At 37.5% G+C, this 13,872-nt stretch overlaps 1 protein-coding gene across 9 annotated transcripts in view; it reads left to right on the forward strand.

Annotated features, from left to right (window-relative positions):
* LOC127798213 (probable peptide/nitrate transporter At3g43790) overlaps nt 1-13,872 on the forward strand; it is a 94,958-nt gene that overhangs the window by 12,689 nt on the left and 68,397 nt on the right. For all 9 annotated transcript variants that reach the window (XR_008022353.1, XM_052331667.1, XM_052331606.1 and 6 more), the window contains 2 exons: nt 3,782-3,835; nt 3,916-3,978. Coding sequence is in view for 8 of the 9 variants with exons in the window: in XM_052331667.1 (XP_052187627.1) it covers nt 3,782-3,835; nt 3,916-3,978 (117 nt within the window). In the remaining variant the exon portion in view is untranslated. The remainder of the gene's footprint in view (nt 1-3,781; nt 3,836-3,915; nt 3,979-13,872) is intronic.

Here is a 13,872-nt window from a genome sequence, read left to right on the forward strand (position 1 = left end):
TTATCCATAATAATCCCTACTCCATTTTTCGCTCGATCATTTCCTATGTACCATATTTTATATCCAGTTTATGATAAAGTTTTTGTTTTTTTTTCCTACCCATCTCGTCTCTTGAAGGCACATAATATTAATCTTTCTCCTAATCATCACATCTACCACTTCCATAGCTTTGCCTGTTAATGTTCCTATGTTCCATGACCCAATCCTTAATCTATGATTTTGGTTTTGGCTTTGACTTTGATTTTGTTTTTTATTTTGACTTTGTTTTTGATTTTGGACTAGCTTCTTTACCCACATCAGTCCAAGCAAATGCGGGGACCCTTGCTCATTTGTCACTATATCTGGGCGCTGATGCAGCGACCCTAACTCATTTGACACTACATGCGGACAGTGTAACGCGTCGCTATGAAGGGTTATACCCCAACGATTTTTTATAGTTTGTCTAGAGTTCATGTTTTGGATCCGACTAGGTTTTACGTTGGTTGTTGGCTACCTAACACAACCCTCCTCCTTTATCCGGGTTTGGGACCGGCAGTGGATATCCCTAGGCGGAGTTTACTCTTATAATTAAATTGCAAAATATGGTTATGTGTGAGATTTCTTTATTTAGTTAGTGGTCAATTATTTTGTATACCTAATAAATATTTGCATAAATAGTCAATCTATTCCTAAACACAAATCCACTACACATCTGACCTGTTTTTAATTGGATCCACATTACAACTTGACTACAACCTGTATGTGTGCTTTGTGGTGTTAAGTGACTTTTAACTGGCAAGTCTGGCAGGCCCACGTGTTCTACTTGGATTTATTCCCTCCTTTCTCCATTTCCATTTTGTTTAATAAATGATAATAAGGTTTGGTACTTGTGTATGTAGGTGAATTATATAAGGTTTTGGTCATAAAGTGTATATATATGATGTTTTGAGTGTAAAAACAAACTAAGTTAGCCTTGGTCATCTAACATTCTAGCATTTCATGCGGAGTTCACATGGTATCAGACATTTTAGTCCATCGTAGTTATTCAAAATTGTGATAATATTGTTTTTTGGTTTCTACACGTTTTGTAGTTGTACAACATTACAGCTGGGGTTGCTATTGCTTAGAAACTGTGCACAGAATAGTTGTCTGCTCCAAATCACCTTGCTAGAAGTTTCATTGTCCTAATAGTGAAATTGGCCATTTTAAACCTAGCCTGCTCCTTCAGGCACGACCTTCTTGCCAACACATTGGGCTCATTTTTTAGATCTTTTTATTGGTGCATGGCCACTTTGGCCAAAATTCAATGCCTACCTCCAGACTCATCTCATCCAAATTTGTTTATTGGTGGTCCAACATGTGGATACATAATGTTATGAGATTAAGGATTTTTAAGAAAGTCTGAGATGGGAATGCACACTCAACGCTCAACATTCATACTTGAGTCCATGTAACATGGATGATGTAAAAACCCAAATCCATGTAGGAATAATGGGTATATATGCTATACCAAAGCCAGGTAGGAATAGGTATACATACCATTCCAAAATCCATCTAGGAATAGGTATGCTTGCTATACCAAAATCCATCTAGGATGCATTCCACACCATATTCATCTAGTCATCATTATACATACTATCCAAATCCATGTAGGAATAAATATATATACTATGCCTAATCTATGTGGGAATTATGCCAATCACATGTAGGAATAAATATATATACTATGTCTAATCTATGTGGGAATTATGCCAATCACATGTAGGAATAAATATATATACTATGCCTAATCTATGTGGGAATTATGCCAATCACATGTAGGAATAATAATATATGAATGTATATACATAAATAGAGGGAGATAGCATGTGGGGGCATAAAGATAAAAGAGAGAAAAACAAAGAGAAATGAGTGAGGAGAGATAGTTTAGAGAGATGGAGAAGGATTGACGGAATGAGTCATTGGCGAGTCTTCATTTGACCAAGTTTCTTTGAAATCGATAATTCATGTTTTGTGTGAATGTGTAAATTCGAGCATATTCAATGTTCAGTAGACATTTTATTTTATAGCAAGATTATATTTCTGTTACCATCCTCATTCATCAAATTCTTTTCCACATATTTTGGAATTTCACTTCATATGAAAATTTTTACCATCATTATTTACGTAATGTGAAAATTGTTTGTCCTTAAACTGTTAGAGCTTAGGGCATAGGGGCAAGCCTTTGTTATTCTCTCCATTAGCATTATTTTATCATGTGAAAGCAATTATTGGATGATATGGGATTTATTTTCATTAATTGGATGATCATTGGTATAGATTGGATACTGGGATTTCTTATTTGAAAAATCTTTTGGGAGAACCTTTGTCGTGATGCTATTGTTGACGACATAGATGTTAGCCTTGGTGAACCTTGATGACTTTAGTTAGCAAGGGCGTTACTGACCCCGTGTGTTGGTTAGCACACTTGATGGTTATATGCTTTGATGTGACCAATGATAGAGTTGTTATACATTGGCATGACCAATGATGGATTCATTCTTCTTAGTGTACCACCATGAATCAAAAACTCATAGTTTTATGTTAATATATGAAAAAGGATTTTTCTTAAAATAGGAAAAAATTGTTTAAAGAAATATATTCTTGCATATTTTCAAAAGGAAACTTTTCTTACATAAACACTTGTGCGTTTGCTTGTCTTGGTTCCATCATGATATATGTTGTCTATTCACTGAGTCATTGATTCACATTGTCATTATGTATGTCTATTTCAAATTATAGGTCCACATTAGGATTGACAAACCAGTTTACTTAGAGATGTTTGGATTCTTATTATCTTCTTTAATGGTAGATCTCACACTTGTTCATGTTGGTATAGTCAATATTATTATTTCATTTATTTGTCAGACATTCTTAGCAGTCAGCTTGGTTTGGTTATTTACAAGCAGGTTTGTATAGTAGACTCTTTGGTTTGGTTTAGTAATATTGAGTTTTCACCTTTTGTCTTGGTTATAAATTCTTGAAATCTGGGAGTGGATTATGATTGAATATTTGTCAATGTCATAGAGGCTTGCTTAATCCTAGTGAGCCAGCGGCTCATCAAGGGTCCTGTGCTGGTGATGGGTCTCCATTTTGAGTTGTGATAGAGGTAGAGTTCTTTTCACCGCAGAATTCTTGCTGGACTTGGATACACTTCAAATAGCATGTTTCAATTAGTTTAAAACACTAATACAGTCAGTAATTACTTTACTTGTCACCTCAGATCGCTAATGTACTTAATTAAATAATGAAGACACAAAAAGAGAGAAAAGACGGGATAAAAAATACTATATATGTTGCTTATGCAACGTATTGCTGCACATAAAAAATAGGTGTGTAGATTTTTTCCCCCCTCGGGGTTTGGGGGGGGGGGGGGGGGGGGGGGGGGGGGGGGGGGGGCGCGTGGTTTAAGGATTAAATTTCAATCTATCCGGAAGTTTGGAATTGTTGGGTCTCTTTTATAACACCTTATGCTTTCTGGGCAAGTGGAAAGTTAACATGGTATTAGAGTTCTGGTTCTAGGGAGTTATGGGTTCAACTCTCATTACAAGTGAACACCCCACTGTTATGTTTATTGTGCCCTTTTGTTCTTTATGTATTAATGCCTTTAAGTTTAGTTTTTATACATCCAAACTCAAGAGCAGTGTTGGTATGTTTATATTGTTAGGCTGTATAACTTCTTGTTAGGATCTCTTATTCATATGCAGTTCCTTAACTTTTATATCATGGAAATTCTCTAATGGTGTTTTTGCCCGTTCTCTAGGCATATGCTTCAGAAATATGTAGGGAAGAGCATCAAGCTCTAGCATTGTCTGTTGTAAGATAATTTCTTTTTCTCTTCTGTCAGTTGTCTCTCAATACCATAAAATAGTTATCTGCATTAGTATTTTATTGCAGGTTAGTACATCTCGAGGAATAGGATTGATTATTGGACCTGCAATTGGAGGCTTCTTTGCACAGGTTTGGATCAAGTTTCTTTATCCCTTTCTATAATTCATCTTAATTATGGTATCAAATAGTTCATCTCTTGGTTGCCTAGTTGATCATAAAAATTGAAATAATTTTCTCAATATAAAGGATTACCATTTTGACCTTGGGGACCCTTCTAGCCTCTCCTTGTTTGAAATTCTTTTTATAGGAGACTTTTGCATTTGAATTGCTTAGTCTGGTTTCTGTAACCTTTTCACTTAATACATCTTATATATTCATAATTTTAATGTCTTATTCCACCCTTTTTGCAAGATGGAAGAACAGTATCAAATCATTCCTAAGTTACTATTGTTGGTCCCTTAGTTTGTGGTGGTTGGCTCGATGGGGAGGGGGTTGAATTGAGTAAATAGAACCTTTTTTAAGAATCTTAGTTTCTTTCAATAACTCCATTGAAAGATTCTTATTTACAACTCGTTCCAAGCCCAGATAAAGGAGGAGGGTTGCATTAGGTATCCGAAAACTACCATAAAACTCTTCATATCAAACAATACGAATTTTAGACAAATGAAAAATGAGATAGGGTCGCTACATCAACTCTTGGATGTAGTGTTAAATTGGTAGGGGTTGTCATTTCAGGGACAAATGCAACTAGAGAAGTTGGTCCAGGATCATAGATTAAGGATTGGATTAAGGAATATCAGAACTTTGATAGGAAAATCTATGGAAGTGATGGATGTTATGATTAGGAGAAAATTTAATATTATGTGCTTCTAAGAGACAAGATGGGTTAGAGAGAAGGCTAAAATGTTGACAAGAATCTAGATATAAACTTTGGTAAATTGGTATTTAGGGAAGGATTGAGCTAAGAATGGAGTGGGGATTATTTTGGATAAGACTTTAAAGGATGTGGTAGTGGATGTGAAGAGAATGGGAGATAGGATGATTGTAGCTAAAGTTGTTATTTGAGAAGGGGCTATAAATATTGGTAGTACATATTCATCACAAGTTGGGCTATAAATATTACAAAATGGATGAACTCACTAAAGATATCTAGCAGAGGTGCCTTGATGTATGCTATTTGCAATATGATATTGCGATGAAAGACGGTGTGAATATTAAATTCGAAATATGGAGGAACACTTTAGAATCTATAAGTTTTAAGTTTAGCAGACTAGAAAGTGAATATGGGCAATGTAAGTTTAGTAGAATATAAGTGTGGATAATGTTATGGTAAAACTTGAAGATCAAGTTGTACCAAGAAAAGATCAAGTTCAAATATCATCTATTAATCATCCAAAGATTTTTATTTTATTTTATTTATTTTTTTTTTTTTTGGGGGGGGGGGATTAATGAGGATATTACTCATAGAATTAATGCAAGATAGTTAAAATAGAAAAATGCACACAAAGTTTTATGATAGTAATATTCTATTAGATCTAAAAGAAAAATTTTGTAATTCTCTTTACGACCAACGTTGTTGTATAGTACAAAATGTTAGGTAGTAAGCCCCAACATGTGCAAAATATGAGCGTAATACAAATAAGGATGTTAAGATGGATGTGCAATTATATAAGAAAAAATAAAATTAGAAATAAGGTTATTTGTTATAAGGTCAAAGTGGGTCTTACTAAAGATAAGATGCGTGAGACATGATTAAAATGGTTTGCTCATGTGAGAAAAAGACCAATAAATATGGAACAAGTATTTAGCAAAAGAAGATACATGAATATCAAGAAAAACTTGGTGGGAGACTATTATGTATCATATTAGTTATAAGGGCTTTACAGAAATAAGACCATAGATAGAAATGATTAAGTAGGAATTCATATAGCTGTCCTCACATAATGGGATTAAAGTTATATGTTGTTAGTTTCTTTTAATCTTTTAATTTGTTGTGTGTTGTAAAGAAATTTCAAGCAAAGAGTAACACATAAAATGGAGAGTTATAGAGTTTCAATGTCAATTGCATGTAGATGCCCAAAATTTTAGGAAAAGATAATTGGGAAATATAAAGATATATTTACACACAACACACACACATAGATATGGATAGATGTAAAGAATCAAATCTTCTAGTGGCCATCATGCTTTTATGCATTAATCTAATATAGTCAAATCTTCCTTAAAAAAAAAAAGAAAAGAGATATGAACAAGATAATCTAAAATATCGAGATTAGGATAAAATAATAATAATAGGAAAAAAACAAATTATAATAGACTAAAACCAATATGAAAAATAAAAAATGATAGATAGGGAGACAAATCCTCTCATACATTGTAACAACTTAGAATCCAAATCGAAAGAGGATTCACAATCTATATATATGACCACCTAGCCTTAATTGTAGCTCACACTAAGAGAAGAAGGGAGATACACAATCTTACAATCACCAATGTGTTTGTGTCAGATCACCGATTTGATCGAGGGAATTTTAGGTGGGAAGAAAGGAATTGAAGAATTAGAATGAAGAACGAAGAGGGAAAGGGAGAGAGAGAGAGAGAGAGAGAGAAATTAAGAGGGAAATTTAGATAAAAAGGTAATTCAAATGTTATTAGATGCCTTTCAAATGAGCCGGGACTTTGCCTTTAAAGAGTTCCACAGCTAAAAAGTAGGCGCTAAAATTAGTTACAAGCATTACAACTTGTTGCGCCTAACTACCGCCCAAATTACTATCTTGTCCTTACAATATCCTCTTTATTACAATCTAGTAATCCAAGTACATGACAATTATCCCCCACTTTAAATGATTTCTTGTCCTCAAGAAATAAGTGGCAGGTTGGCCGAGCTGGGGAACTGCCTGAGGAGATCTAGAAGATACTCTCAGGTATTGTTATCCATGTGAAACGTTGATCATTGCACCAACACTTGGGTTAAGGGAATTCCCTGTTGATAGAGGATTTGTTTATCCAAGATGGCTATAGGGGCTACTGCAGGTTCTTCATCTTCTATCATAGGGGGCAGGGCTTGACTTGTCACATTATTTCCAACAGATTTTTTGAGTAATGAGACATGAAACATTGGGTGTATTTGAGTTCCCTCTAGTAGCTGTAGCTTGTAGGCGACCTTCCCTATCCTAGAAATGATTGGATAGTGCCCATAGAACTTAGGGCTCAGCTTGGAAACCGGTTGCCTCGATAGTGACTTGAGGTAAGTAGGGTTGAGTTTCAAGTACACCTGTTTTCCTGGTTCAAACTCCCTATCAGTTCGTCTTCAATCCGCCAATTGTTTCATTCGATTCTAAGCTTTGGCTAGCCCAGTTTTGAGAGCTTGCAAGTTGTGTTGTCGATGGTGTAGGTAATCATCCACTATTGCCACTATAATAGGTCCCTTAACTGCCCGTAGTAAGTTAGGTTTGTACCCATACAATGCTTCAAAAGGCATCATGTTGATAGAGCTATGATGGCTTGAGTTATACCACCATCGGGCCAATGCCAGCCATTTGTGCCATTCCTTGGGCCTTAGGAAATAGAAACATCTCAGGTATGTTTCTAGGCATTGGTTAACTCTTTCTGATTGGCCTTCCATTTCTAGATGGTAGGCCGTAGACATGTGGAGCTTAGACCCTAGGAATTTCATAAGTGTTTGCCAAAAAAGACTGGTGAACACCTTATCTCTGTCGGATATAATAGTCTGTGACACTCCATGTAAACTAACCACTTTATCCACAAAGAGCTGGCTACTTCTTGAGAAGAGAATGGATGGGAAAGGCCTAAGAAATGGATGAATTCGTGAGCCGATCCACCACTACCAAAATACAACAACAACATATCCAGCCGTTATCCCACTATGTGGGGTTGGCTACATGAATTCTAGACTTTTATGTGGGTTACATCCCAACAGATAGTTTGTCTAGAATTCATATTTGCATCCGACTAGGTTTTACTCTGGCTGTCGACTACCAAAATACAGTCCTGTAGAAATAGAAGTATTTTTGGATATAGAATATTCTTTGTATTTTTAGAAGCTATGTATATTCTGTGTATATTCCTCTTTCCTTTTGTATTATTCTCTTCCTCTATAAAGAAAAAAGAGAATCAACATATTATGTATCTTAAGAAATAGAGAAATACCTAGTTTATATGGTATCAGAGCTGGAATTAGGGATTAAATCACAGCTGCCCACTGTGAAACCCTAACTTCTCCTATTCCTCTGCTTACCCAAGATCTGTTGCCGCCTTTACACCGGTTGCCATTCATCGCTCAATCCTTAGGCCGCCGCCGCCCTTACACCGGCAGCCGCCTCTGCGATCCGACATCCCTGTCGCTGCCGCCACCATGGTCATTGTCGTTCTCCAGTGGGATTCTCAACTCTAGAACGATCGCGGCCTCCTAGCCCCTTGCGAAGGTCGGCTTCCATTCGTCGGACCTGTCGCTGCCCTTGTTGCCTCGGCATTGCGAATCAGAAGCTGCCCTTGTCTACGCATCAGATTCGCTCCCATCCACCATTCAGCGCCATCCCTGGTCACCGTTCGTGAGCCGCCCCTGTTCGCTCATCAGAGTCGCTCCCATCCTCTGAAGCACCCAGATCCGTGGGTCACTACTAGGTCCAGATCCGTGGGTCACAATTGGTGTGTCTAGATCTAATTGTTTGGCCACCAGATCTAGTTGTCCATATCTGATTGTTCTGATGCCTCCACATAGTGCAATACCCTGATCTGATTGTTCAACCGCCATGACCGATTCTGCATCTTTAGTCACTCTGACCCAACAATCTCAGTCCTCTCAAGACCAATTTCGAGTTCCCTGAAGCTCCTCCGACTCACATCCGGTACAGATTACAACCATTCGTCTCAATGGTACCAATTTTCTACGTTGGTCGCAATCTGTTCGTATGTACATTCGAGGTTGGGGAAAGATTGGCTATTTAACTGGCACCACATCAGCCCTAGATAGTAAAGACCCACTGTATGACATGTGGGGTGCTGAGAATTCAATGGTGATGACGTGGCTTGTAAACTCCATGGAGGAAGAGATAAGTTCGAATTATATGTGCTTCTCTACAGCAAAGGAACTATGGGATGAAATCATTGCCATGTATTCCGATTTGGGGAATCAATCCCAAATCTACGAGCTCAACTTGAAGCTTGGTGAGATTCGACATGGTAGTGATACTGTCACCATATACTTTAATTCTTTAAAGCGTATATGGTAGGACTTGGATCTCTTCAACACATATGAGTGGAAGAACTCAGACGATTGCAAACATTATCAGAAAATGGTTGATGCTAATCGGGTATTTAAGTTTCTCGCTGGACTCAATGTTGAGTATGATGAAGTCTGTGGGAGGATCATTGGTAGAAATCCACTCCCATCTCTAAGTGAAGCTTTTTCTGAAGTTCGGCGTGAAGAAAGTCGAAGACTGGTTATGTTGGGCAAGAAGAAGAGTGGTGAAAGTGGGCTATCTGAAAATATGGCGCTCGTGATTGCTGATGCTAATGCTGGTGGACGACATATTACGGGTCAACGAAAGGCTGAAGAAAAGCCTCGTGTTTGGTGTGATCATTGTAATAAACCACGCCATACTCGGGAGACCTGTTGGGTGTTTCATGGCAAACCAGCCAATTGGAAGCCTAGATCGAAGCGATCCCAACCTACTGCCCATGAAGCTGATGCAAGACCATTCAACAAAGAGCAACTTGATCAACTTCTGCGACTGCTAAAGCCTAATTTGTCCCCTGGTACACCCAATTGTTTATTGGCCTATTCAGTTAGAAATTCCTTTGCCTTGTCTAGTTCATTCCAATCTGTTCCATGGATCATTGATTCAGGAGCATCTGATCATATGAATGGTTTATCGCATCTATTCAACTCATATATTCCTTGTGCTGGTAATGAAAAAATAAGAATAGCTGATGGTAGTCTTTCACCTATTGCAGGTAAAGGTTTCATTAAACTCTCTGGTAGTATTGATCTTCAATCAGTACTCCATGTTCCTAAACTCGCCTGCAATCTTCTATCTGTTAGTAAACTCTCCAAAAACTCTAGCTGTCGTGTTATCTTTCTTGACTCCTATTGCATTTTTCAGGCCCAGAACTCGGGGAAGACGGTTGGCAGTGCTAGAGAAATAAACGGACTCTACTATTTGAATGGGGATGTCTTACGTAATAAAAAAGCTCACGAGCTGAATGGTACTAGTTCTACTTCTGTTTCTAATCAAATAATGCAATGGCATCTTAGGCTAGGCTATCCCAGTTTTCTTTACTTGAAATATTTATTTCCTACGTTATTTAAAGGAGTGGATCCTTCTATGTTTCAATGTGAGAGTTGTCATTTATCCAAAGATCATCGTGTTAAATTTCATCCAAAACCCTATTGTCCTTCAAAACCATTCTATTTGATACACGGTGATGTTTGGGGCCCTTCTAAGGTCTCTACTTGTCTGGCAAAAAATGGTTTGTTACTTTTATTGATGATCATACTCGAGTTTGTTGGATTTACTTACTTGTAAAAAAATCAAATGTGTCTAGAACTTTCAAGGATTTTTTCCATATGATTAAAGCTCAATTTAACACAAAAATCTATATTCTTCGATCTGATAATAGCACTGAATATTTTAATGAATCCTTGGGGGGTTTTTAAAAGAAAAATGAATTTTACATCAAGCCACTTGTCGAGAAACTCCCTAACAAAATGGTATTGCTGAACGAAAAAATTGACACCTCCTAGAGGTTGTCAGGGCCATCATGTTTTCTATGAATGTTCCTAAATATCTCTGGGGTGATGCAATTTTAACTGCTTCCTATCTCATCAATCGTACTCCCACTCGTGTTTTACAATTTCAAACTCCCTTACACTCTTTAAAACAACTCTTTCCTCTATGCTGTATATATTTTGAGTTGCCCTTAAAAAGTTTTTGGATGCACTTGCTTCGTTTGTGTTCCTCAAATATTTCATTCCAAATTGGATCCCACAGCTGAAAAATGTGTTTTTCTGGGCTATGCACCAAATAAGAAAGGGTACAAATGCTTTAATCCTGTCACTAAAAAAACTTATATTAGTATGGATGTGTCTTTACTCGAAACTCAACCTTACTTTACCACAAATCATCTTCAGGGGGAGCATATTGAGAAAGAAGATAATTTTTTGAATTCTAATGTTGAGAAGGATAATTCCTTGAAACTCTATGACCCTCGTCCTACCATGATTGGTACTCCCATCCACTCTGATAAACAACTCAAGGATATAAATGTTCCAAACGTTATGGAACAGGGTGTGTCTGGTTCACAGGTGCCTAGCATAATGGGATTGGAATCAGGGGGAGAATTACCACAAATGGATCAAAATATTTCAAAACTGGAGCTTCAGTTTTATACAAGAAGGCAAACCCTGAAGAATACTCCGAATATTTCTCTAACAATTGAACAATCGACGTCTTCGAATTATGGGTCTTCTGACAGTACTTCTTCTTCTCATGGTAACTCTAAACTCACTCCCTCAGATTATTTTTCATTTGACGTGTTCGATCTTGATAGACCTATTGCTACTAGGAAAGGAGTGAGATCTTGTACCAAACACCCGATTGCCAAATACTTGTCATACCAAAAATTGTCTAATTATTATAAGGCTTCTCTTTTAAATATTTCTAACCTGCATGTCCCAAGAACAATTCAGGGTGCCCTTGGTGACCCAGATTAAAAGTTAGTAGTCCAGGAGAAAATGAGTGCTCTTAGAAAGAATGGAACTTGTGAGATTGTGAATAAACTAGAAGACAAAACAACGGTAGGCTGTAAGTGGGTATTTACTATAAAATGTAAGGCAGATGGGAGCATAGAAAGATACAAAGCAAGGCTGGTTGCTAAGGGATTCACCCAAATATATGGCATCGACTATCAAGAAACATTTGCTCCAGTAGGTAAAATAAACTCCATTCGAGTTCTCCTCTCCCTTGCAGTGAATTTCGATTGGCCACTTCACCAATTTGATGTAAAGAATGCCTTCCTAAATGGTGATTTAGAAGAAGAAGTGTTTATGGATCTCCCACCAGGATTCGAGAAGAGCCTTGGTACAAACAAGGTATGTCGTTTAAAAAAATCCTTGTATAGTCTAAAACAATCTCCAAGAGCATGGTTTGAAAGATTTGCAAAGGCGGTGAAAAGCTATGGCTACATTCAGAGTCAAGCAGATTACACACTGTTCTTCAAACACGCTAGTGACGATAAGAAAGCAATTTTAATTGTCTATGTGGATGATATAATAATGACTGGTGATGACAAGGGAGAGATTGAAGACCTTAAGAGGAGATTAGCTCATGAGTTCGAGATAAAGGACTTGGGTCCTCTAAAGTATTTTCTTGGGATGGAGTTTGCAAGATCTAAGGAGGGGATCTTTGTCAACCAACGAAAATATATTCTGGACTTACTCAGTGAAACAGGAATGCTTGGGTGTAAGGTTGCTAAAACTCCCATAGAATCCAACTTAAAACTTCAACCTATTGAGGCCAAGAATGTGATAGAAAGGGAGAAATATCAAAGGCTTGCGGGTAGACTTATCTATCTATCCCATACTCGACCAGACATTGCCTTTGCTGTAAGTGTTGTAAGTCAATTTATGCACTCACCTGGTTCACAACATTTTGAAGCTACTTACAGAATTCTACGGTACTTAAAGGGAACCCCTGGGAAGGGTCTACTTTTTAAAAAACGTGGACACCTTCATATAGAGGCTTTTACAGATGCAGACTGAGCAGGCAGTGTAACTGACAGAAGATCTACATTAGGGTACTGTACCTTTGTGGGAGGTAATCTTGTTACTTGGAAGAGTAAGAAACAAAATGTGGTGGTCAGAAGCAGTACTGAAGCTGAATTTCGTGCAGTTGTCCATGGTATTTGTGAGGTCACGTAGATAAAGAGGCTTCTATTAGACTTGAGGGTCTCCACTTCTCTACGAGCTAAAGTTTACTGTGATAATAAAGCTGCAATCTCTATTGCTCATAATCTAGTTCTCCATGACAGGACAAAGCATGTAGAGGTGGATAAACACTTTATCAAGGAAAAAATTGATAATGGAGTAATTTGTATGCTCTACATTCCAACAGTTGACCAAGTGGCTAATATTCTTACAAAGGGATTACACAAAACTCAGTTTGAGAAACTTATGAGCAAGCTTGCCATGGAAGATATCTTCAAGCCAGCTTGAGGGGGAGTGTAGAAATAGAAGTATTTTTGGATATAGAATATTCTTTGTATTTTTAGAAGCTATGTATATTCTGTGTATATTCCTCTTTCTTTTTGTATTATTCTCTTCCTCTATAAAGAGAAAAGAGAATCAACATATTATGTATCTTAAAAAATAGAGAAATACCTAGTTTATAAGTCCTTACCTTCCAACCTAGGTAATCCCTTTACAAAATCCATGGTAATGTTAGCCCATGCTTGAGTGGGTACTCCAAGGGGCTGTAGGAGACCAGGGCATGCAATAGTTTCGTGTTTGCACCGTTTGCATATATCACAATTAAGGACAAACTCCATGACAAATTTCTTTAAGTCAGGCTAGTAGAATACCTACTTCACCTTCCTGTAAGTACTCTGGATGCCCAAGTACCCCCCAATAGGCGGTTCATGCAATGTTTGGAGTATTCTCTTCCTTAGTGTTTCACATTCCCCAATCACCAATCGGCCTTGGTGTCTCAGTAACCCCTTGGTCATAGTATGCCCTAGTCTGTTGTTTCCATCTATGCTTAGTTGCTCCACTAACAGCCACTTCTTGATACCAGTCTGGTACCATTGCAATGATGGCTGCAGTTAATCCTTCAAAGCATCGTGAGAGGGCATCAGCTACCACGTTTTCCTTTCCCCTTCTAAATTGGATCGCATAATTGAGACCCATCAACTTTGCCATCCCTTTTCTTTGGAGGTGTGTATGTAGCCGTTGTTGGAGGAGGAACTTAAGGCTCTCATGATCCGTTTTAATTATAAATTGTCCTC

The sequence above is a fragment of the Diospyros lotus genome, chromosome 1, assembly GCF_014633365.1.
Source record: "Diospyros lotus cultivar Yz01 chromosome 1, ASM1463336v1, whole genome shotgun sequence".
Classification (NCBI taxonomy): domain Eukaryota; kingdom Viridiplantae; phylum Streptophyta; class Magnoliopsida; order Ericales; family Ebenaceae; genus Diospyros; species Diospyros lotus.